Source organism: Scleropages formosus, chromosome 20, assembly GCF_900964775.1.
Source record: "Scleropages formosus chromosome 20, fSclFor1.1, whole genome shotgun sequence".
Lineage (NCBI taxonomy): Eukaryota > Metazoa > Chordata > Actinopteri > Osteoglossiformes > Osteoglossidae > Scleropages > Scleropages formosus.
The window spans coordinates 1038063-1062147 of NC_041825.1; the positions used below are offsets into that span (position 1 = coordinate 1038063).

The 24085-nt window shown below is 46.1% G+C and overlaps 1 protein-coding gene across 4 annotated transcripts in view; it reads right to left on the reverse strand.

The window, feature by feature from the left end:
- LOC108919275 (MAGUK p55 subfamily member 3-like) overlaps nucleotides 1-24085 on the reverse strand; it is a 31694-nt gene that overhangs the window by 2863 nt on the left and 4746 nt on the right. The window contains exons 2-17 of one of the 4 annotated variants that reach the window (XM_018727154.2): nucleotides 17060-17270; nucleotides 16161-16279; nucleotides 15821-15898; nucleotides 13932-14012; nucleotides 13391-13528; nucleotides 11995-12076; nucleotides 9142-9227; nucleotides 8294-8368; nucleotides 7913-8109; nucleotides 7117-7181; nucleotides 5976-5996; nucleotides 5602-5643; nucleotides 3868-4020; nucleotides 2849-2929; nucleotides 1196-1289; nucleotides 583-691 (exon numbers count right to left, since the gene is read on the reverse strand). In XM_018727154.2, the coding sequence (XP_018582670.1) occupies nucleotides 583-691; nucleotides 1196-1289; nucleotides 2849-2929; nucleotides 3868-4020; nucleotides 5602-5643; nucleotides 5976-5996; nucleotides 7117-7181; nucleotides 7913-8109; nucleotides 8294-8368; nucleotides 9142-9227; nucleotides 11995-12076; nucleotides 13391-13528; nucleotides 13932-14012; nucleotides 15821-15898; nucleotides 16161-16279; nucleotides 17060-17084 (1446 nt within the window). In that variant the 5' untranslated portion in view covers nucleotides 17085-17270. Of the gene's footprint in view, nucleotides 1-582; nucleotides 692-1195; nucleotides 1290-2848; nucleotides 2930-3867; nucleotides 4021-5601; nucleotides 5644-5975; nucleotides 5997-7116; nucleotides 7182-7912; nucleotides 8110-8293; nucleotides 8369-9141; nucleotides 9228-11994; nucleotides 12077-13390; nucleotides 13529-13931; nucleotides 14013-15820; nucleotides 15899-16160; nucleotides 16301-17059; nucleotides 17271-24085 lie in introns of all 4 variants that reach the window. The other 3 variants (XM_018727145.2, XM_018727162.2, XM_018727169.2) reach the window with 3 other exon arrangements.

The following is a 24085-nucleotide window of genomic DNA, read 5'->3' on the forward strand; positions in this document are numbered from 1 at the left end:
TGCGGGGGTAGTGTTTCGGTGGTGACTCGCAGCCCAATGAGTGAGCGCAATGTGCGTCCGATGCGCCGGGCGAAACGCCGCTCAAGGCTGCTGCTTCGTCTCACACGCGCAGACATACGTGACGCAGTGTGTTGTTGGGAGGTAGGATGGGGAAAACATTGAGTGTGATGACATCTCACAAATCACACGCACACACAGTACAATATATAACGTACACAGATAATTTGTGTGTGCGTTAGTGTGTATACAAATACACACGCTAATGATATAATGCATGAGAGTAACATATAGCATATAACAGACACACATCTATAAATACTATACATATATAATATGTATATATTTATAGTTACTAATTAATTAATCATAAAACTGTTTCTATATTATTGAGCAATGTTTTTTAAATTATTTTTTCCAATATTAAATTTGGTTTTTTTTTTCCTTCCCCTCTAAGTGATTTCCTAGGTTCACCTTATTTAAAAAACTGGCCCTGCTTGCATGTGTGTGTTTTTAGGAAAAATCCCGCCCGGCAACTTGACAAAGTGCTGAGGGGACGCCTTGTTTACCGCGTTTTCCTCTTACCTCTGGCTGCACGTCAACCAAGCAGAGCTTATTCTTGGCCAGAACGCTGCGTATGGCTTCCAGACTCGTGCCGTATTGGTTCTCCTTGTACTCCCCGTACTCAATAAACCTAAGGCGGAAGAGCGGAGCACAGTCCACTTCATATCCAACATACATATACTTTATATATCTAGATACACACACACACACAGTTACACATACATATATGCATCTATACATTATACGCATACTACATGTATACATATATTCTACATATACGTATATAGACAAATATATACATATATTTGTGAATATATGTATTTAAGCATATAATCTTTTTTTAAAGCTTATATACTTTACTAGAAAATGTAATATGTGTGGCGATATGAATACCAAATAGAAAATGAAATTTATTGAGAAATAAGTGTAAATGCCCTGTTGAGTGAGTCTATCTTCAGACTGTCTTTAAATACGCTGAACACATGTAGGTTTTACTGTACTGGAAATGCTGTAGGCTGTTGAAAGTGTGGAGTGATGAGGGACGAGAACATAGCGCACTTGAGATGAAGGCATAGGAGCCGCAGGTGAGGACGACACGCTGTCGGCCGTGCGCGGGGAGGGAGCGTAAACTCACTTGTTACCGTGCACGTCGGCCTCGAAGGCCTGTTTGGAGACAAAGTGATACTCGACGCCCTCCTTCTCGTGGCTCTTCCTGGGCCTCGTGGTGTCTGGGGGAGAGTTTACCATGTTATTCACTTATTCACTGTAGCAATGTGTCATCATGATGGTGAAAAGCTCAAGACAAGCAGAACAGTGTTTTCTATTCACCCCTAATTACTAATTTTGCAAGAGGACAGTCAACATTTTATACGTAATCACCAGCCACTTTATTAGGTACACTTGTTCAACTGCTCATTAACGCAAATATCTAATCAGCCAATCACATGGCAGCATCTCAATGCATTTAGGCATGTAGACATGGTCAAGACGATCTGCTGAAGTTCAAACTGAGCATCAGAATGGGGAAGAAAGGTGATTTAAGTGACTTTGAACATGGCATGGTTGTTGGTGCCAGATGGGCTGGTCTGAGTATTTCAGAAACTGCTGATCTGCTGGGATTGTACCGCACACCATCCCTAGGGTTTACAGAGAATGGTTAGAAAAAGAGAAAATATTCAGTGAGCAGCAGTTCTGTGGGCAAAAGGCAACAGTAACTCAAATAACCACTTGTTACAACAGAGGTATGCAGAAGACCATCTCTGAACGCACAACATCTCAAACCTTGAAGCAGATGGGCTACAGCAGCAGAAGACCACACCGGATGCCACTCCTGTCAGCTAAGAACAGGAAACTGAGGCTACAATTCTCACAGACTCACCAAAATTGGCAAGAGAAGATTGGAAAAACGTTGCCTGGTCTGATGAGTCTCGATTCCTGCTGCGACATTCAGATGGTAGGGTCAGAATTTGGCATAAACAGCATGAAAGCATGGATCCATCCTGCCTTGTATCAATGGTTCAGGCTGGTGGTGGTGGTGTAATGTTGTGGGGGGTATTTTCTTGGCACACTTTGGGCCCCTTATTGCCACAGCCTACCTGAGTATTGCTGCTGACTATGTCCATCCTTTTATGACCACAGTGTACCCATCTTCTGATGGCTACTTCCAGCAGGATAACGCGCCATGTCACAAAGCTCAAATCATCTCAAACTGGTTTCCTGAACATGACAAGGAGTTCACTATACTCAAATGGCCTCCACAGTCACCAGATCTCAATCCAATAGAGCACCTTTGGGATGTGGTTGAACGGGAGATTCGCATCATGGATGTGGAGCAGACAAATCTGCAGCAACTGCGTGATGCTATCATGTCAGTATGGACCAAAATCTCTGAGGAATGTTTCCAGCACCTTGTTGAATCTATGCCATGAAGAATTAAGGCAGTTCTGAAGGCAAAAGGTGGTCCAACCCAGTACTAGCAAGGTGTACCTAATAAAGTGGCCAGTGAGTGAATGTTTTATTATTGAAGAAACATGAATCGGCGTTCCCAGAAATGTCGTTTTTCGTGCATAAATGTTTTCCATCAGCGGTCGCCTGCAGGAACATTAAACAACAGATCATTTGTGTCCTCTGACAAAAGATACATTTTTAGGGAAACTACAAAAAGTCAATTTCATTCAAAAAATAACGTGAAAAGGATTGTCATTATAACCTATTAAATTTCTTAACTGTAACCCTGAGCAAGAACAAAGAAGCTGTGAAGCCCCCCCCATCCCCAGGCAAGACTCACGCGGCACGGCCACTCCGTAGCGCTGCGGGTTCTCGGCGATCACCTTCTGCTTCAGCTCGTTTATCCGGGCGCCCAGGGAACCTGCAGGGGGCCGCACACTCTGCTTCAGACCATCTCACCATCTCACCATCTGACCATCTGCTCCCTGCATCCTGCCCAGCAGCTTGTCCTTGAAGCAGCCCGTGGCCTTCAGAGGGACCTGCCGTTCTTCTCCGTCCCACTCCATTCTAATACACTCTAAATCTCCACTCTAACACCGAGAGGCACAAACCTCTCCTGTCGCTTGACGCAAATTGTCAGAACCGGCAAAAGAAACACATTAAATATATATCATCTTATGTTCAAAGAAATTGTGATGATCTGATGGGGAGAAAGATGTTGAAAACGGAGTCTTGAAATGTCTGTCTAAACGAAGAGAACAACTAGAGCTGAAGTTACTGACACACACACACAAAAATGGACATGTTCGGTCGAGATTAACATGTACAACGAGTAAATACTGTGAAAATTAACATGGATTTCATGTTTTTTCATTCATTCACTCTACAGCAGAGGAGGGCAGATATGACGCATATGGGATTTATCGCATTATTTCAGAGAGCAGTTCACTAAACACATGATATATTCGATGCAGAAAATTTGTTCTCTGATATGATGATATTTTCTATAAAGAAAGGAGAGAAGTGAGACAGATGTGAACATTTCATTACTTCGCACTCCTTTGTCTCTATTATTCATCATTCAATTTATTCATTTAGCCAATACTTTTCTCCAAAGCAACTCATAATGTTAGTCTACCTACAATAATTTACCTGTTTATACATCTGGGATAACTTTACCGAAGCAATTCAGGGTAAGCTCCTTGCAGTCAGAGGCAGGATTCGCTCACCATTACACTACCCGCTGTCCTCATTATTAGCATTAGTGTTATATGTTATTATTATTATTTAACCCCATCAGTAGTGTACACTTTCATAGGCTTGCCCGTGTGACGTGTAAACATGGTGAAAACACGGTACCGATGAGGACCACCAGGCGGGGTTTGTCGCCATGCCTCTGCTGGTACCGCGTCGCTTCTTCGTAGGTCAGGAACTCGGGTTCGCCGCACTCCGGCGGGCGCACGTCTCCCTGCCGCTCCTTCCGACTCAGGCGGAAGCTCCTCCGCAGGCCGGCTTGACGGCGACGGGCAAAACGAGCACCGGGTGAGGCACAAACATCACCCGCCCTGCTCTCATGTCGTGCTGCCCCGCCCTGCCAGCAGTACTTGAATCATTCGAAGGTTACGTCGCTGAACCCGAGCCCAGGACGACGGACGGTCCCCGGTGTCACCGTCCGCCAAAGGCAGCAGGGACGAGGAAGCATCATGAAGAAGGGAATCGGTGGATGCTGGGAGAACCTGCTCCTCATTCCCAAAGACAACTTATTTACTTTGAGAAGCATTTCAGAAAACAAAGTGTAAAAGTCGCCAATTTTCCTGTATTTGTGAAAACACAGGGAATAAATATTCAAGTGCTTAAAATCTCCCTATAATGTTAAAAAAAAAAAAAAAAAAAAAAAAAAAAAGGAGATACGGTACACCCATAACCAAAACAGGGTGAATTTGTCATGTTGTTAAGTAGGGTTGAGCAAAGCTCATTTGTTGAAGTAGAACGAACACATATTGAGTAATTAATAAGTTATTAGAAATGAGGCTTTTATGGAGAGAAGAGTCTGTATCTGTATGTATATCTTCATGAGCGGTTACACTGGCTCCGAGAAAAGCTTCCCAGACTTTTGTTATTATATAAAGAATTTTTATTTATTCTATGTGCTTAGAAGTTTGGCATTTTTGCCACAGTCATTTCTATTGATGTAGCTATTCAATTGTATTGTATTTATTTCTTGATTTTTTTTAAACTTTTACTGAAAGTGTGTAATAGGGGGAGCGGTGGCGCAGTGGGTTGGACCGGGTCCTGCTCTCCAGTGGGTCTGGGGTTCGAGTCCCGCTTGGGGTGCCTTGCGACGGACTGGCGTCCCGTCCTGGGTGTGTCCCCTCCCCCTCCGGCCTTGCGCCCTGTGTTGCCGGGTTGGCTCCGGTTCCCCGTGACCCCCTATGGGACGAGCGGTTCTGAAAATGTGTGTGTGTGAGAAAGTGTGTATTGTTGGGGGAGGCAAGGTAGGTGTAACTCAGGGCCCCCTACGTTCAGAAACGGGCCTGGCGTGAGGGAGAGGGGGTGCACAAACATACATATACATATACTTATATTTATGTAATAATATATTTCTATATACACATACAGGTGGTCCCCGATTTACGATGGTTCGACTTACGATTTTTTTTGCCTTTAGGATGGTGAGCTGGCGATAGACATTCGGTAGAAACCGTACTCTGAATTTTGAATTTTTTCCCCCCCGAACAACTGATACGTGGCGTGATACTCTCTCGCGATGCTGGGCGGCGACATGTCATCGGTCCCCATCTCCCAGTCTGTGATGCAGAGGTGCGTATTTGGTGTATTAAATGCGTTTACGATATTTTTGACTTCCGATGGGTTTCGCAGAACGTAACCCCATCGTAGGTGAGAGAGAGAGAGAGAGAGAGAGAGACACCGCGATTCCATCCCAAGCTTCCAGAACTGTCCACTCTGCTCTTATTTGTGTTCAGCTCCAGTGAGATGCCCCCCCCACCCTTACCCCCCCACAGTTTTGCCACCTGCTTCACCTGAGCCTGGCAGCGCTTTGCGTGCAAGTGGAGGAGACATGCGTGTTCTCACCTATGTACTGTCCATTGAAATAGGCCTCACAGTCACAGTCCTCTGTGGGAAGGCAAGCAGGGAGAAGAAGGCTGAGCAGAGGGAGGGCGACAGGAGCCTGGAAGAGCGCGGGGAGGGGAGGGGAGGGGGGCAGCAGACGGGTCCTACGGCGGTCGCCGTGCGCGAGCACGCGGCCGCTCTACCCGAGGGACACGCGGCTCGCCGGATCGTTGGCGGGCCCCGTCTCGCGCGCTCCGGCCGCCCATCGAACCCGAGCGACCCGGGGTCACTCGCGGCGTGAGGGCCGGGTCGAAGCAGAGGAAAAGTGCGAGAGGAAAATGGTGTATTTACTAGAACGTTGAGCGGCAGCTCGTTGTTGTGGGCGAAACACCTACCTCTGTCTGGAGCCCGGTCGTCTGGGGGGGGCAGCGAGGGGAGAAGAAGCAGAGACTGAAACACACACGCATCCACTGAGAGATGAGCTAGTTGGAGCAGAAAGGGCGACGAGCGACGACCATGGCATATACACAGCGTGTCGTACAGCGGTACTACATTAGTGTATAGCGTTACTACACACTGTCATGTACACTGTCGTATAACAGCAATATTCACGCAGACATGGGAATATAATTATTATAATATTACTACACACTGAGTACTGCAGACAGTTTGCGACAGATGTCAAAAGGCCGTCTCATCCACGTCTTTCCCTTTTTCGAGCCGTAGTAATCGCTGTAAAACACGGTAAGAGGCAAACCCGCCAGTGACGTCACAGCTCGTGGCGTAGAATTAAGTCGCACGAGCGTCGCCGCGCTCCACCGGACGTGGGATTAACGAGAGAGAAAATTCCGGATCTGCAGCAATGTGGCGCAGCGCTAAACCCGCGTTGTCGCTCTTATCGGATTTCCCTCAGATTACACGACGAAAAGCGACTCTACAGCAGCACGGTGTTGCTCTGTAACCCCAAACACGGCCTTAGCCATTTTGTCTCCCATTCTCTACCCAGGAAAGAAGTAGTAAAATGAGCTCACAGGAGGGAACGTCTGTCTGACTTTAAATTATGCCTCGGTTCGGTTTGTTTGGGTTCGTTACTTGGAGAAGGTCCTTAAGCTTCTCGGTCTCGGGTCACGGACACGTATGTTGATGCATGATGTGTGTTGGCTGCGCCGGATGTTCTCTGTGGCTTTATGTTGTTGGTTGGACTGGGTCTGGACTGGGTCTGGACTGGGTCTTTGTGTACAGGCGTTGGAATACACACATGGGTACAACATCTTGTCCTGCGTTTCTTTTCTGTTTTTCCAGCCTCTCCTACACTTCGTGCCCAGAAAGACGAGACACGAAACATTTATTCCTATTTCCCTCCTTCTTTCCACGCTTCCTTTTACTGTAGATTTGCGCCAATATTAATGTATGAGAACTCCGAATGAAGCCCACATCCCTACAATAATGTCCCAGAGTTGTTTCTTTTTTTTTTTTTAAATAAAGAATGTGTGTCATGTTTACAGTATGAATAATTAAATATGGGGGGAAACTTACAGATGGGTGGTTTCGGCGACCTGGGATTCTGAAGAGTCCCCATTTTCATCCTGTAAGCGAGTCGCCTGAGAAAAGAGCCCAAAGCGCAAACACTGCAGCAACAACACGTACAACATGAAACATCCAGCAGGCGATAAAAAGGATTTTAAAGTACTAGTTTTGTCAAAGCTATAAAGAAGGAAAAATGTAGAGGATGGTCCGATTGGTTTTTATGGTTTCTACAAAAACTGCCCGTTCTTGTTATTTCTGACCCGTCTTTCTCCAGTAATTCAGAGCAAATTTTACACGTAACCTCCTCGACTGTGTTCTGGAGACACACCACGTCAGTCTTGGTCCACCACTTCTTTTCTGTCCTCTCAAATCACTCTCAGATTCCACAAGTCACAATTCAATTCCACTGGTGTATGAATGAGTGACCCGGTGTAAGTAGCGTATCTAGCAGTGTAAGTCACCGCGGTGAATAAGGTGTGTGGGCTGGTAACACTACATAGAGTTCATTGGAAGTCGCTTTGGAGAAAAGCGTCTGATAAATAAATAAATGTGATGCAAGTCATCTCTTGCTGTTTCAAGTAGCTACAAGTGAATCTATAGAGCATCAATAAAAAAGAATAATAATAATTTCGGAGTAAGGATCTCTGAATTACCGGTTTAGTGTTAACGCTCTCGCTCAGCATCAATAGGCGATGACCTTAGCGCGAGGTCACGGTGGTGAGCAGAGCCAAGAGCGGGACGTTATTATACAGCGTTTTACACCAGTGATCACGTGACACTGATGAAACCAATGAAAGAGTCTTACTTCTCCTGGAAGTGTCTGGAGGGGATGAGACCGGCTCGCAGGTTGCTGTCGCCCACCCGCTTGGCTTGCCACCAGGTGGGGTCGTCCTGACTCACAACCTGCAGGATGTCGCCTCTTGAGAACGGAAGCCCCGCCTCCTGGCAGGGCGTGGCCTTGTCCTCAGTGGGGACATAGTCAAAGAGTGCCCTCATGTACACCTAAGAAGCAACATGCAGACAAACTGACAGTATGTCCTGGCAAAAAATATCCATTAATCAATGTTTTTTTTAAAAAAAAATGAAATAAAACCATTATGCATTTTATAATACGTTTGCTATGGATTTTTTCTGCATGAAGACAGGATTTTGTCCAGCCCAAGCAGGTGCGCCGTATCCGCTGTACCTTGCTCTCCTTCAGCCGGTCCTCCTCCTTTATTGCCGGAATTATCTTGAGGGTGATGGAACCCTGGGATTGCGACTGCAAGAGCGAGACAACAAAGGAGCTCAAACACGGTGGATAATTCACCAGCGTGTTCATTAGGAAAATATTCATGTTTTTTGGCAGGTATACAGTAGCTGTGTGTTTTTCCATACCCGCTGTGTCCCGGTGAAACTAGAACAAATGTCATTGTTTCTCCGCTGGACGTCTGCATTTGTATGCGTTACATCACACTGCTGTAAATATTTAGTCGTATATAAATATCCACGTACATATTCACGGTCACAGATATGTGCTTATAAATAGTTCATTTCTATTCAAAATGTACAACAAATATACAGCTTGTTTGTATGTTTACCTTCCTATGCATTTATTTATTCCTCTCTATACTGTAGTATTACTGTGGTGTCACCAGTTCTGTGTGTTTTTACTGAAGCCTCGGAATAAACAGGGTAAAAATCAACCCTGAGACACACAGGGCTTTTTACAGCATATTCATATCATCAAGAATGAAGAACTTGTTTCACATACAGTTTGTTCTGTTGATGCCTGTCGCACCACAAGCACTACTGCTCTGCACACATTTGCAGTGTGGGTTTAAACACAGTGTACCGTGGTTGGTTCTGCGCTCTAGACTCAGGGCGTAGAATCAATCCGATATATTTTCATTCTGCACCACTGAAAAAAGGTAATATGAGATCTGCTTTGGATGACAGTTGTTAATAAGCCATGAAATGTTTCAATTAAAGTATACATGGTTAATGATACAATAACAACAGCGCAATAAATGACAAGCAAAAAAGCCTTCATACCAAAATTTGGCTTATTTCATCCGGTCTTTTGTGGATGACAGGGATGCCGTTCACTTCTCGTAGCTCATCACCGACATGCACCAGGCCTGCAAGGGGAGCACAGGGCACACCCAGGAGGGCCCTCGACAGGTGTGCTTTTCCGCGCCGTCGTCGGGTGGCCGACAGCGATTTATTGGTTAACTGCTCTGAACAGTCACGCACTGCTGAGGTTACAGGCCCTGTTAAAAAATCCATCGCACCGGTCGTCTCCGGATTAAGTATCGCAGTCCAGTGTGTTATATTTGCATACTCCATCACCACCACTTTACATGACGACGTGGTTCATGTTCCTGCGGAATACGAAACCTAATGTTGTCCCACTGCGTTGAAAGTGAAAACCACAACAGCGAAAGCCAAGGGGGAGGACGAGCAATAGAATCAATAAAATATGAGCTTTAATTTTCCTTTACTGCGCAGCACGGAAGAGATCTCTACGGATTTACCGGAACCACGGAGAAGACCGACTCTTAAAGGGACTCCCCCGGAAAGCAAATTCGCTCCAGGGTTACAGGCCGGTCTTTCTTCTCACTTTCTGTCCAAACCTCTTGAGGGTACAGCGTACAACCAGCTTTCTGTATTCCTCACCCAGAACGATCTCCTCGATGCCTATCTCAGTCTGGATTCAAAGTTGGACATTCCGCCAAAACTGGCTTCCTTGCAGTATCAGATGCTCTCCGGTCGTCTAGAGTGACCTCCCTCTCCTCCCGCTCCGCTGTCGGCCATCCTCCGTCCTCATCCTCCTCGACCTGTCTGCAGCATTCGACAGCGACGGCATTCTACTCTCCTCTCTTGGGCAGCCTGGCCTCAGAGGAACTGCACTGAAACCCATCAGGTAGATGCTTCCAAGTGGTCTGGTGTGGTTCTCAGTCATCTCTTCAGCCTATCTCAACTTCCACAGGGCTCAGAACTGGGCCCTCTACTCTTCTCCATCTACACCTCTTCCATCAGCCCTGTCATCGCCTCCCATGGATTCTCCTACTACCGCTATGCCAACGATACCGAGCTCCTCCTCTCTTTTCCCCTGGAGCTACAGAGCTCACACATCACTGCCTGCCTACCAGACATGTCTGCGGTGATGACTAATCACCACCTACAAGTCAACCTCTCCAAAACAGAGATCCTTCACCTCCCAGCTGGTCCATCCTCCTGTCTAGAACTTTCTATCAAACTGGACAACTTGTTTGTTTCACCTACTTCGTTGACTAAGAGCTTGGGAGCAGCGATCAACTCACGTTTCCACTTCTACGAACACACTGGGTCATGGGCCACTCCTGCAGATTCCTCCTGCATAACATCCACAGGTTCTGCCCTTATTTCACAACAAACTCTTCGTAACTCCTGGTCCAGGCCACGCTGATATCCCACCTGGACTGCGACTCTTTCCTGGCTGTCCTTCCGGCCTCCGCCATCAAACCTCTCCAGCTGGCACAGAGAGCTGATGTGTGAGTCATGTTCCCATGTATCCCCCCCCCCCCTCGTCTCTGTCCATTAGCTACCTGTATCAAATTTGAGACTCTGCTTATAGCGTAGTAGACTATCGATGGATCTCTGCCCTGATACCTACAGGACTCGATTGCTTGTTACACTCCAACCAGACTACTACACTCCTCCAGCTCTGCACACTTGGTAGCCCCACACACAAGAAGTCCAAATTCAAAAGCTCAGGGGGTCCCATTCCTGGCTTCCTTGTGGTGGAATGATCTCCCTCTTTCACTCAGAATTGCTGAATCCTCTGAATGTTCAAAAGGGTCTCAAAACACATTGACTCAGACTCGGTTCTCCTGTTTACTCCATTAATTTACATTATTCCATTTGTTACAAATACCAAGTTTAATGGAGGGTATTTTATGACGTATCCACATATGTTGGCTGTGTGGTGTGTGCTTGTAAACAGGGCAACGGTCAAACTGTTCCAGGTATTCATCAGAAGCAATTTTTCCGTAATCAGTGTAAATGCACTTAATGCATCTTTACTTTGCTAACAGGAATACAACAAAAGAAGCAGACATACATAAACTCTTTTCCCTTTGCAGAGGTCATAGTTCCACGGCCAGTCCGCCAACATGTCTCTGAAGCGTCGAGGAATATGTTCGTTGTGCAAGCCACCATTTCATTTTGTCACGGCAGATTTTTTTGTTAGCCACTTACGCAGAGATTGGCCCAGAGAGGCAGTCACGTCAGCCCTTCCAGGATTGGAAAGCTCAGATTAAAAAGCATTTTTCATTGCTCTGATGCTGTGCCATCTGTTTTCTCCAGTGGCTACACATTTTGTTTGTTTTCTTCTTTCTCCCCCCTACTTATTACTCGGCGTACTGTACGGATCTACACATGGGTTTGTTCTCCACGCATAGTCATTTATCTGAAACTTTTTTCCAAAGGGTCTTAGTTATTGAACCATTTATAGAATTTATTTATAAATAAATTCACCCACTTACACAGCTGGGCAATTTTACTGAAGCATTTTAGGGTAAGTACCCTGCTCAAGGGTATTGCAGCTAGAGGTGGGTTTTGAACCTGTGACTTTTGCATCCAAAGCCAGACGCTCCAACCACTAAAGTACCAGTTACCCCCTGCTCCTCCTGTTTTCCTTTACGGTAGAAATACATTCCACTTGAAGGTGAGAGGGACATGTACATTTACATGAGACTGCTTGTATCTTGTAAAAATTCTTTACTGATTTTAGATGAAAACATCATCTTGAAATCTACATAAACAACTGGAACCTCTCTAATAATCTTAGTTGTGTAATTTTTTCAAAAGAGTTCTTATATTAAACAGCACGTGTAGTACTACGGGATCGTTAGGGTCACGTACCGCTGCGATCCGCAGCCCCTCCCCTCATGATCCTGGCCACGACCACCGCCCCTGTCGACTCATCTCGACGGATGGTGGCGCCCTGGAATAAAAGGGGCCTTCTGTCACAAAACCATCTACTAGAATGGGATGGAATGAGCTATGGAAATTCTGTTTTCTTGCAATATAAATTTGTCTCTAAACAGCAGGACTATTGTCAAATAGAACTAAACCCCATCTGCTGAGTTGTTATATTCCCCAGCATAAAGTACCTGTGCATTCAGCCAATAATTCCACACCTAAGTTGAAAAATAAATAGAGCACTCAAAGATTGTATTAATACATTTATATTATATATATATATTAGTACATGTAAATATATTAAAACATCCTTGCATTTCAAATTTTTGAGTTACTGATTGTCAAAGATACAGTTGATGGATAGGCTACATTTTTCAGATTTTTTTTTTTTTTTCTCAAATTATCTTTGCTTATCCATTTTTAAAGACCTCGGTTAGATGACACATCTATACGAACCAAAACAGGACGGGGAACTACCTTCATTCACAGGCCGGGAAATCCTGTTGAGGTCAGAGCTGCTGCCTTTGGACCCGCACTGCCTGCTCTAGTAACCCTGACCTTGCATTAAATATTACTCATTACATCAGTTCAATTAATTTATTTTTTCTAATAACAAAGTGTGAAATAAAGTAATAAATGTCAGTGGAATTCCTTTTTGTGGTGTTTGCAGCTCATGAGAGTCTGTCTGTGATCAATAACAAGATGATAGACACTGCACAGATTTATTGAACAACAGGTGCGAGATGGTATTTTCTTTTTCTGTCATTTTAAATTAAATTTTAATGGAGCTTTAAGTCAATAAAAACAATAAAATAAGTCTTTTGTGTTGAGTATTTTGTGTTGTTAAATTTTTCTGAGGTTTTTGCAGAAGCAAACTAGCAAATAACCGAGGGACCTCTGCATAAGTAGTTTTCATTGACTGTGACTTACATTTACATTTATTCATTTTTCTGATGCTTTTGCCCAAAGCTACTAAATATGTTAATATACCCAGAATAATTTGTCCATTTATACATCTGGGTAATTTTTGCTAGAGAAATTTAGGGTTAGTACCTTGCTCAAGGGTACTAGAGCCAGAGGTGGAGATTTGAACCTGCAACCTCTAGGTGCAAAGGCAACAGCTCTATGGTGAAAGTGTCAAACTCCTGTTATGAACTCACATCCCACCAAAGTTGCTTTTGTAACTTGAGGAGCTGCTCTACCATGTTTCTTTTCTTTCTTTCTACCCTAATTTCTTTTCCTTGCTCTTTGGGAGAACACAAATGGCGACAGATGGCACTAGAACTGCTTTCCAAATCCCTTCTTCTCAAAAAGCCAAAATGAGTCCAATACCCACCAAGGGCTCCTTATTCTTAACCAGACGCACTATTTTCACAGACTCCTCCTCGAGCTCATCATCCAGCTCGTCTGGCAGCGGGGGCAAGACGGGGTCAAAGTTCTTCTGCGCTACGGTGTCGTGCACCGAGAGCACTGCCTGTACGGTGGAGGAAGAAGAGCAGAGAGGAGGAGGAGCAGGAGGAAGACAGATGTGTGATAACTCCTGGAATGTCACTCCAGGGCACAGTCATCAGGAACAGGCTCTAATGTAAAAAAAAAAGTAATTCTTCTTCCTGTCCCTTTAAAAAAAACAAACAATTATGCATAATTGCTCTGAGCGACTAATCTTTCCTGAATTACAGCACTTTGCTTAATCTACTGAAAAGAAGCAGTTTTACGGGGAGATAAAACAAAGACCGTCCCTGGCAGTGCTACACAATTAAAGACTCCGTTTCGTTTAACTGCTCCGGCGGCTCATATCGTGTCATCGTGTGTGCCTGTGGAAATTGGCTGTGAGCGAGGGGGAGGACGGGGGGGGCGTCTCCATGTCGCAGCAGCACCTTGAGGTGTGGAGCCGCCAGCAGCTGCAGGAGCTCCTTCTCATCGCCGCTCATCGGTCCGCTCTGCAGCTCCTCGGCCACCTGCCAACGGCACACAGCAGCTCGCTGCACGGGCCTCGAACGTATAGAGGCACCACAGGAGCGGTTCTCCTCTACACACAACCCAGGAACTTTGGGTGGAAGGCGTTTGCAAAGTGGTTCATTTCTGAAGTTGTGAACCTTGGACCATTCATGAGGGTTTTTAACCCCAGATGCTCCAGTTGCATACTGAGCAAACTGGAAAAGAAATAATAATAATAATAATAATAATAATAATAATAATAATAATGATGATGTTGAAAGAGGCAGAAAAACTTTGCAGGTAAAAGACCTGGAAATTGAGGTAGGAAGAATGTGGAACGTCAAGACCAGCATTGTACCAGTAGTGGTGGGAGCATTAGGATCTCTCAAGAAGGGTTTCTATAGCAAAGTAGAGATGCTCCCAGACCAACCAAATGCCTCTGAAGTTCATAAGATCTGACTGATGGGAACCACACATATCCTACACAAAGTGCTTGAGTGAGTTTCTCTGGTCCCTTGTTGAGATCAGAATTCATGAGGAACCAGTTGAAATTTGACTGAGAGGATTAATAATAATACACACACACACACACACACACACACACACACACATTTTCGGAACCGCTTGTCCCATACGGGGTCACGGGGAACCGGAGCCAACCCGGCAACACAGAACCGGAGAGTAGGACCTGGGCCAACCCACTGCGCCACCGCACCCCCCTTAATAATAATAATAATAATAATAATAATAATAATAATAATAATAATAATAATAATAATATGCACCTTGACAAATGATGGGATTGCCTTGATTTTGAAGGTGCTACACCAGATGAAAGTGCACATAGTGCTCAATGGACAGAGAACATAAAATATGAATGGGATCACATCCGGGATGCTTTCATCTCCGCAGGCATGGATGCAGCCATACAGGATATAGAATATCATTTAAAAAAGAAACCAAAAACACACTGAGCCCAACAGTCTTAGCTGCACACACACACGAAAACGGCGCCGCTCTGCTACAGCTGGGCTACAGAGGCCCTTTTCACTCCGCCGGCCCATGATGAACACAAATATTCCAGTTACGCTGCACTGCTATCCACTGACAAATAGAAGCGTTTTTTTTATTACTGTATATTTACCTGAATGCTTTTTTCTTCATTTTGCGTAATGGGGTATATTTGGAAGTGTGTGCATAATGTTCACAGCTAATCAAAATTCGGGCGATTAACATGCGCGTGGAGATGAGTATTAGCATACGATCGCCCAGCCCCGTCACCTGCCATGAGCTGCTTCCCCGCTGGCGTAGCCTTTGGACCCACTGGTCTCCCACAGCCGCAGCGGGGAGACCAAACAGGTCGTGTTCCAGCATCTCATCAGTATTCCCACCCTACATCTCAGCTTCTGCCCACGTCCAGTCAGTCATCCCAGTAAAGGGAGCCCTAACATCACCACCACCGTGTCACAGGGGCTTCCATGTGTTTTTTTGTGTGCCGAAAAATCTGCGTGAAAGTAAACAAGCTCAAGCTCTGCACGTAATCAGAAAAGTGTCCCTGAAAGATGGTAAACGCTGTGCTCACAAACACTGTTCTGACTCCGATATGTGACCCGTCGGGTTCTACTGTACAACACTTGTTTGCCAGTTCCCGTGCATCGTGTTTTCTTTTTTAATCTTGCCGGCGTACTTAAAATCCTTTGTTCAGCAGGACTGAGCGTACAGCGCCTTTCCTCCACATCTCATCGCTGCAGCTCTCTAACACATATGACTGAAAACATTGCAACTCCAGTATTTCGAGCCTCGAACACGTCCGTCAGGCTGCACTTACATCCTCTGCCAGGGAGGAGGCGCTGTGGAGAATGGGCGTCGGGCTCAGCCGCTCGTACTGTCGCAGCTTCTCATGTATCTGCACAACACAGGCCACGTGAACCAAAGTGAAATACCTTTCCTGGACAATATTAATAATATATTGCAATTTGTAAATATAAAAAGTGTCACCGGGCAGCAGCACCAGCAACAAGAACACGTTTAGAGGATGTAGCCGAGTTCTGTACTGCCCGAAAGTGTTAGTCAACGTCACGCGTTTAGATATAAACTACAAGTCTAAAAGCTGCAACATGATCCTGCACCCCGGAGCAGGACGGAAGATGTGACACATGGTATCGTACCTTCATCAGGTAGCCGAGGCTCCTCTCGCTGAAGACGTCCTTGAGGAAGACCAGGTCCTCCTTGTGGTTGGCATCGGGCCGCAGCTGGGAGGTCAGCAGGGCCAGCGTTTCGTGCAGTCCTGGACAAACGGAGGGAACGGCTTGCGAGCCAAATCGACAAAACACATACCTGAATCATACAGAGTAAAGCAACTGGTAAACGTGCACCATGGTCCCATGCGCTGGAAGCACGAGACTGCTGGTAGTAATTTTTTCATTCGCCTGATGCTTTCCTCCAGAGCGAACTTACAATCATTTACTCATGTATACAGCTGGGTAATTTTTACTGCAGCAATTCAGGGTAAGGACCCTGATCGAGGCTACTACAGCAGGAGGTGGGATTCCAGCTGAGATCCTTCTAGTGGACGGCAACGGCTTTAGCTGCTGCACCACCTTCTGATTTACCTACGTCTGTTATTTGAGGGAGATATTTAATGCCACAAATCAAGTCAATTCAGCTGAATGTTTTTTTTTTCCTACAAGGGTGGACTTGGCGGCTGCAAAGGCATAAGATGCATGATATTGTTAAAATTTAGTACCTCCACTGTATTTGCAATGCGAAAAAAAGGACCCGAGGGTCAGACACGACTCCATTTGCGATTGAGAGTCGCAGCAGAGGCAGTTTCGCTTTTATCAAATGTGGAAAAGCCATTTAATCTCCCACGGTCCATTAAGTGACCGAAGAGCGATGAAGCTGCACGGCGCCCATAAAGTTGATGAGCACGTGCATTTCCACAAAGTAGCGTGACTGACGAGAGGTACTCGAGGGTCTATTAATGAAAGCCCCCCAGGCCTGCACATCTAAGAGCTGCACATTTACATGAGCAGCGGAGCGACACACTGAACGCTGGAGTGTTTACCTGCACCCGCCGAAAGAACCGGCATGTCTTCCGCGGTCGATGAGCTCAGCTACACCTCAGCAATAAAAGCAGAGAGCGAAGGACTGTGCCGAGAAGCGAAGTGCTGATGAAGAGTAAAAAGGACGATGCGTAGAGTCTCCGAGGGCTCTCCTCTTCCTTTTCTCTCAGCCCGCTTATGAAGTCATCGCTGCGGCCCTCACATGTGAACCAGCTGCGGAAATTAGCAAAGGGAGAATTAGCTTTTCGCACTGATTATGTATTCTGCCTCTTGACCACGACCCTTATTTTACACCTTCAGACTCCATGGGTGGAAGGTCCCACCACATTCTGGCAAGTCCAACCCCTGGTGGTCTCAGCCGTTGCCATGACTCTTCCGGCTAGCAGCCCAAACCTTACGCTTCGTACCTGCAATGCCAGCCATGTCCTTGCAAAAATGATCTCTGGAAAAACAGTACTTTGAAGTACAGTACGTCCCTTTGTGAAGAGCGCTACCGTAGCTTATTCCGAGCGATAATGAAACGGGGCTCAAAATTAACGTGGGATTTCCGGCTTTGCGAAACAATCAGCAATAAGATTAAAGCGAGCTTCCGGATCTCCCAGAACTTATTTCCAAGCTGGGAACATGCGCAGAGACGGACTTCTGGAAGTTACGGATAATGAGATGGGCCGTCGTCGCGAGTTCAGCGGAGCGGCTCATCGCTGCGGCTCATTGCGTCCCAGTGATCTGGCAGAGGCCAATTTTTATTTTTCGCTTCATCGACAGCGACTTAAATCGTTCTTGTTTTTATTCAGCTTTCAGTGCAGTGAATGAACACCATTCAGCTGTCGCCCATCCATCCTCCTCATCCGTCCATCCTGACCGCTGCAATGAGGGAAAACAGCAGCGGGAAATTCTCACATGGGCCGGAAAGGCGGTAAAAGTAGCTATGATCAATATTTTAACGTAGCTCTTCAGTGTTCGGCGCTATTGAACATTTGCTCATCACAGACACACTGGCCTTGCCATTATTCTAATACTGCATCATGAACAACTGCAAAAGTAGCACAATTATTTCTGCGGCCTCACAGCTCGATTTAACTGGTATCTATTAATTTTATTTAAAATATGAAGGTAGCAATAGCAATATCCGGCCCCGGATAAAAGCGGAGGAAGATGGATGGATGGATGGAGGTAGCAATAGCTGCAGTCCTCCCCCCCCCAGTATCTTCCTGCTGTTCCTGCCACAGATGAACAACCATCTCTCAGCAGCACAAATATTACGTCCTGAAAATCTCCCAAAGATATGAAACAGTTTTATGCACTTTCCAAACTTTCCTAAAGTATGAAAACAAAACAAGCTTCTTGTCCCCCCTCCACAAAAATTGATTTATTTTTCATATGAAATAGTCCTTGCAGCAGGAGATCAGTGAAAGTTTTTCATGTCAGTTAATTTGTATGATTCAGTAAATATTTACATATCATTAAGGAACAGCACAAAACAGTAAAACTAAATTTCAGGGATGGAATACAGTAAGAATTGTCCTAGAGGTCCAATAGTTCTCAGCAATGAAATTAAAGAAATACCCAAAGTTCCAGATAAGGTCTGCTCTGAGCTCCTAGGTCACCATCTCATGTCAACATCTGGACGCGATAAGGGGCGAGGGCCATGCTGACCCACTGCGCCAAATGAGTCTGTCCATCCTAGAAAGAGGCGTCTCATCATTTTGTCCTACACCTGACAATGACATTTATTCTGACGGAAAGACACTCCCAGAGATCTCTCTGACACCTTGATCGTTGAGGTAAGGGAACTTTTTAAAAATTTATATTGTCCCATTACATATAGAAAATCATCTGTACAGGGATTTGTAATGAGCTATTTGTAAAAAATGCTCTGCCCTTGGTAAAAATCTATGCGTTTGTCCAAGGTGACTCGCAAAGGATGAAGAAAGCATCGAGTCCTAAGAAGGTTACATGACTAAAGACACGTGCTGAAAATCCAAGATGAGGCAATGAACTGCAGTTAACACACAATGAACCTGGCAGTGAGTGGACGCTGCTGCTGGGATCAATAAAACAATGATATTCTATTCCATGAAGTGAGTCTACGAACACGTTCTGTGCTCTTCCGCTATTTCATATCACTGCATAGCATTCTACTTTTACTACAAGACACAAGTGTGTGTTCGCAGATTTCGATTCGGCAAGGAAATCAGAAGAGCGTGAAAGTGTAAATCCCTGGGAAAAGTGTTTCCACGCCATAGAATCGGCTCACCGAGGGGATCTGGGTAAATAAACTGCTAAAGCCTTTAATTCATACTGCAGTCGTAGGGAAAATGCTGTACTGACGGTGTTCTTCTGTTGTGTCGTGCTCCACCGCTGGGCTTCCGCTCCAAATCCATGAGGCTGTGGTTTGCTGAGCACATGTGCCTCCTTCCGTGGAGTGTGTGCTCCTTAACCACTGCCTGAACAGAATGTTTGAATCTAGCTAAAGGTTTGTGGAGTTTGCGTTCTCCCCCCACTGGGAACCTGAGGACATACTATGGTAAACTACTTCCATTCTCTCTCCTACCATGGAAACCATAGAAGTTGTTGAGTCATGAGTACAACTTGATGTAACTTCCAGCACCCTACTGTCCAAAGTCAGACAGATCGTGGGAATTCTAAAAAAAATGAAAGTTTGGGTTGAAGAATAATTATTTCTTAATAATTATTAGACTCCTGGAGTATTAGTTAATTTAGAGATTCTGCTGGAACATCAACGACACATGCAGAAATATGAACTGCTCATTGATGCTGACACTTCTATTCATTAAGAATGGATGAGGAAAGTCATGTGCTCCAAAAGCTATGCTGGTTCAATCCTTACTTGTGCTGACAAAAACCTGTCAATATTTCAATGTAGATGAAAGTCAAGTCATGAAACAAAAATACAACAATACAGCAATCATCTCATCTCATCTGTCCCGCTTGTCCTGAAAGGGTCGCAGTGGCAGCAAGGAGAGCAGAGAGGCCCAGCCACCCCTGTCCCCCGCAACTTCCTCCAGTTCAGCCTGGGGGATCCCTAGCCATTCCCAGGCCAACTGTGAGATATAATCCCTCCAGCGGGTCCTGGGCCGACCTGGGGGCCTTGTCCCAGTTGGCCATACCTGGTATACCTCCAAAGGGAGGCGCCCAGAGGGCATCCTTATCAGATGCCCGAACCACCTCAACTGGCTCCTCTCAATATAGAGGAGTAGCGGCTCTACTCTGAGCTCATCCCGGATGTCCGAACTCCTCACCCTGTCACGGAGAGTGAGCCCCAATACCTCGCGGAGAAAACTCATTTCGGCCGCTTATATCTGCGATCTTATTCTTTCGGTCATCACCCAGAGTTGATGACCATAGGTGAGGGTAGGGACATAGATCGACCAGTAAATGGAGAGCTTCGCCTTATGACTCAGCTCCCCCTTCACCACTACAGTCCGGTACAGCGACCGCATTACTGCTGCCGCTGCTCCCAGTCTGTGGCCGATCTCACGCTCCCTTCTTCTTCACTCGTGAACAAGACCCCAAGATACTTGAACTCCTCCACCTGGGGCAAAAACTCTCCCTTTACCTGGAGGGGGCATACCATCCTTTTCCATGAGAGAACCATGGACTCAGACTTTGAGGTGCTGATCCTCATACCCATCGCTTCACACTCGGCTGCAAACCATTCCAGTGCGTGCTGGAGGCAACCATGTGACGGTGCCAAAAGGACATCACCATCCACAAAAAGCAGAGACGTCACCTTCCTCCTCCCACACAGAATGTCCTCCTGACCTTGACTGGGCCTTGATATCCTGTCCATGAAAACCACAAACGGGAGTGGAGACAAGGCACAACCTTGGTGGAGTCCAACACCCACACTGAACAGGCCTGACTTAATGCCAAGTATGCGGACACAGCTTTCGCTCCGTATGTACAAGGACCGAATGGCCCGCAGTAGTGGCCCCGGTACCCCATACTCCCAAAGCACCTCTCACAGAATTTCCCGGGGAACACGGCCATAGGCCTTCTCCATGTCCAAAAAACACATGTAGACTAGATTAGCAAATTCCCATGCCCCTTCAATGATCTGTGAGAGGGTAAAAAGCTGGTCCACTGTTCCACGGCCAGGGCGGAATCCGCATTGTTCCTCTTCAATCTGAGGTTCAACTATCGGCCGGAGCCTCCTCTCCAGCACCCGGGCATACACTTTCCCAGGGAGGCTGAGAAGTGTGATGCCCCTATAGTTGGCACACACTCTCCGATCCCCTTTCTTAAAGATAGGGACCACCATCCCAGTTTGCCAATCCAAGGGCACTGTCCCCAAGGTTCATGCAACATTGCAGAGGCATGTCAACCATGACAACCCTGCAACATCCAGGGCCTCAAGCACTTCCGGGGGATCTCATCCAGTCCCGGTGCTTTGCCACTGTGGAGCTTACCAACTACTTCAGTGACTTCCACCAGAGAAATGGACTCTGACAGCCCAAAAGCCTCTGGCCCTGACTCCTGTAAGGGAGGCATATCACTCGGGTTTAAGAGTTCTTCAAAGAGCTCCTTCCACCTCCCGACAATGTCCTCATCAGAGGTCAGAGTTTGTCCACTCCTGCTAAACACAGCGCCTGAGCGAAACTCCTCCGACCCCTTTTGAGCTGCCGGATGGTTCTCCAGAACCTCTTTGAAGCCGACCAATAATTGTTTTCTATGGCCTCTCCAAACTCCTCCCATGCCCAGGATTTTGCTTCTGCAACCGCAGCCACTGCTGCCTTTTTCACCTGCTGGTACCTGTCTGCTGAGTCAGGAGTCCCCAGAGCCAACCAGGTTCTAAAGGCCTCCTTCTTCAGCTTGATGGCTTCCCTCACCACCGGTGTCCATCAGCAGGTTCTCGGGTTGCCGCCCTGGCTAGCGCCAACAAGCTTTTGGCTTCAGCTGTGCCTGGCTGCTTCCACAATGGAGGTTTTGAACAGGGTCCATTCAGACTCCATGTCCCCTATCTCCTCCAGGACATGGGAGAAGCTCTCTCGGAGGTGCGAGTTAAAATCATTCCAGACAAGGTCCTCTGACAGTCGTTCCCAGCACACCCTCATTAAACACCTGGGCCTGCCGGGTCTGTCCATCAGTTTTCCCCGCCATCTGATCCAACTCACCACCAGATGGTGATCAGTTGACAGCTCAGCACTTCTCTTCACCCGAGTGTCCAGAACATGTGGCCTCAAGTCAGATAAAACGACTACAAAGTCAATCATTGACCTCTGGCCTAAGGAGCTCTGGTAGCAAGTACACTTATGAGCATCCTTGTGTTCGAACATGGTGTTTGTTATGGACAAACCATGACCAGCACAGAAGTCCAATGACATTTCACCATTCAGGTTCAGATCGGGCAAGCTGTTCTTCCCAATCGCCACCCGCCAGATTTCCCAGTCATTGCCAACGTGAGCATTGAAGTCCCCCAGCAGGACTATGGAGTCTGTAGGTGGGGCCCTGTCCAGAACCCCACCCACCTTCTCCAAGAAGGCAAAATACTCTGAACTGCTGTTTGGTGCATAAGCACACACAACAGTCAAAGTTTTCCTCTCTGCAACCCTAAGTGAGCAAACTCCAACTGTATGGCAGCCAGCCAGGGGTTTGTGAGTATACCCATACCCGCCCGGCGCCTCTCACCTCGTGCAACTCCTGAGTAGGAGTGGGACCACCCCTTATTGAGGAGTTTGGTTCCAGAGCCAGCACTGTGAGTAGAGGTGAGCCAAACTATATCTAGTTGGTATTTCTCGACCTCCCACACCAGTTCCAGCTTCTTGCCCCGAAGTGAAGCGACATTCCATGTACCAAGAGCCAGTTTCCGTCACGAGGGGCTACAACGCCATGCGCCACCCCGCCCCCTCCCACCGCCAGGTATACATTGCAATACAGCAATCAATGTAATTAATACAACAGTGGAAGTTTCGATTTGTGCTCCTCTTCAAGTGAATTAACTCTCTCGCCCCGATCAAGCGTGAAAGAGTCGGCGGTGGATCCCCTCCAGAGCTTAGTTGGTATGTTGGCTCATTCAGGCCAACACACACGGGACGCCGTTTACACTTGACGCTTATTAACCTGGTCGAGAGTGACAGTGGGGACACGCTCAGTGGTGTGACAACCGCACCAAAGACGGATGCTCCAGACACATGATATGAGGGCGTTGTGAAACTGTGACTGACACTGCCCTTAGCTGTAAATCAGAGGCAGTGTGTATTCTGAGCAGCACCAACACACAGAGCTCAACAGCACAACGGTGCTGCTTGTGGAAACAGCAGATGCGATGAGCTCAAAACGACCAGTTTAAAAAGGTCTCTATAAACCTGTAATGAAAAGTACAATTTTTTCTTTAACATGAATCCATTTCTGCCTCTTATTACCCACTATGGATTTTTTATTTTTTTTTAATTAATCCATTTTTATCAGCTCCGAACATAACTACACTCCATACAGTAAACCGATGCTCTAGCGTCACTGGATTAAATCCATTAAGAATTTGTTTGGCTGGACTAAAGGGTTCTACAGGGGAATGACGGGAAATTCTATGAACATGGGTATTATGAGCAATATTTCTTTCATACACATCGTCATACATCGTGATATTCCACAGAGGAAGAGTGGCAAAGGATTCATCTCATTAAAGATTTAAAATGGACAAGCTGGTTTAATGCCTTTAATGAACAATTTACGCCTCCTAAGGTTTCATTTCCCATGATGAAAAAGTATTTCCCACATTTTTGCTTAATGCATCTCATACATACAGTGTGTTGTGAAGAAGCAAGTTCACCCCATGAGCGGATTTAAGTTTTTCACCATGACTGCATGGATATTTGGATGGAACGGATGTTTGACAATTAGATCGCCCTCATTTATCAGAATTGCTGGAATGATGATCAAATCTCCTTTTGTCTAAAAATGAAAGGTAAAAATGTTTCATTAGGAAATATTGATCAAGTGCTGATGGTGTAAAGAGCGTCATTATTACTACTGTTAGTCTTTACTCCTTATTTGTAATTATCCAG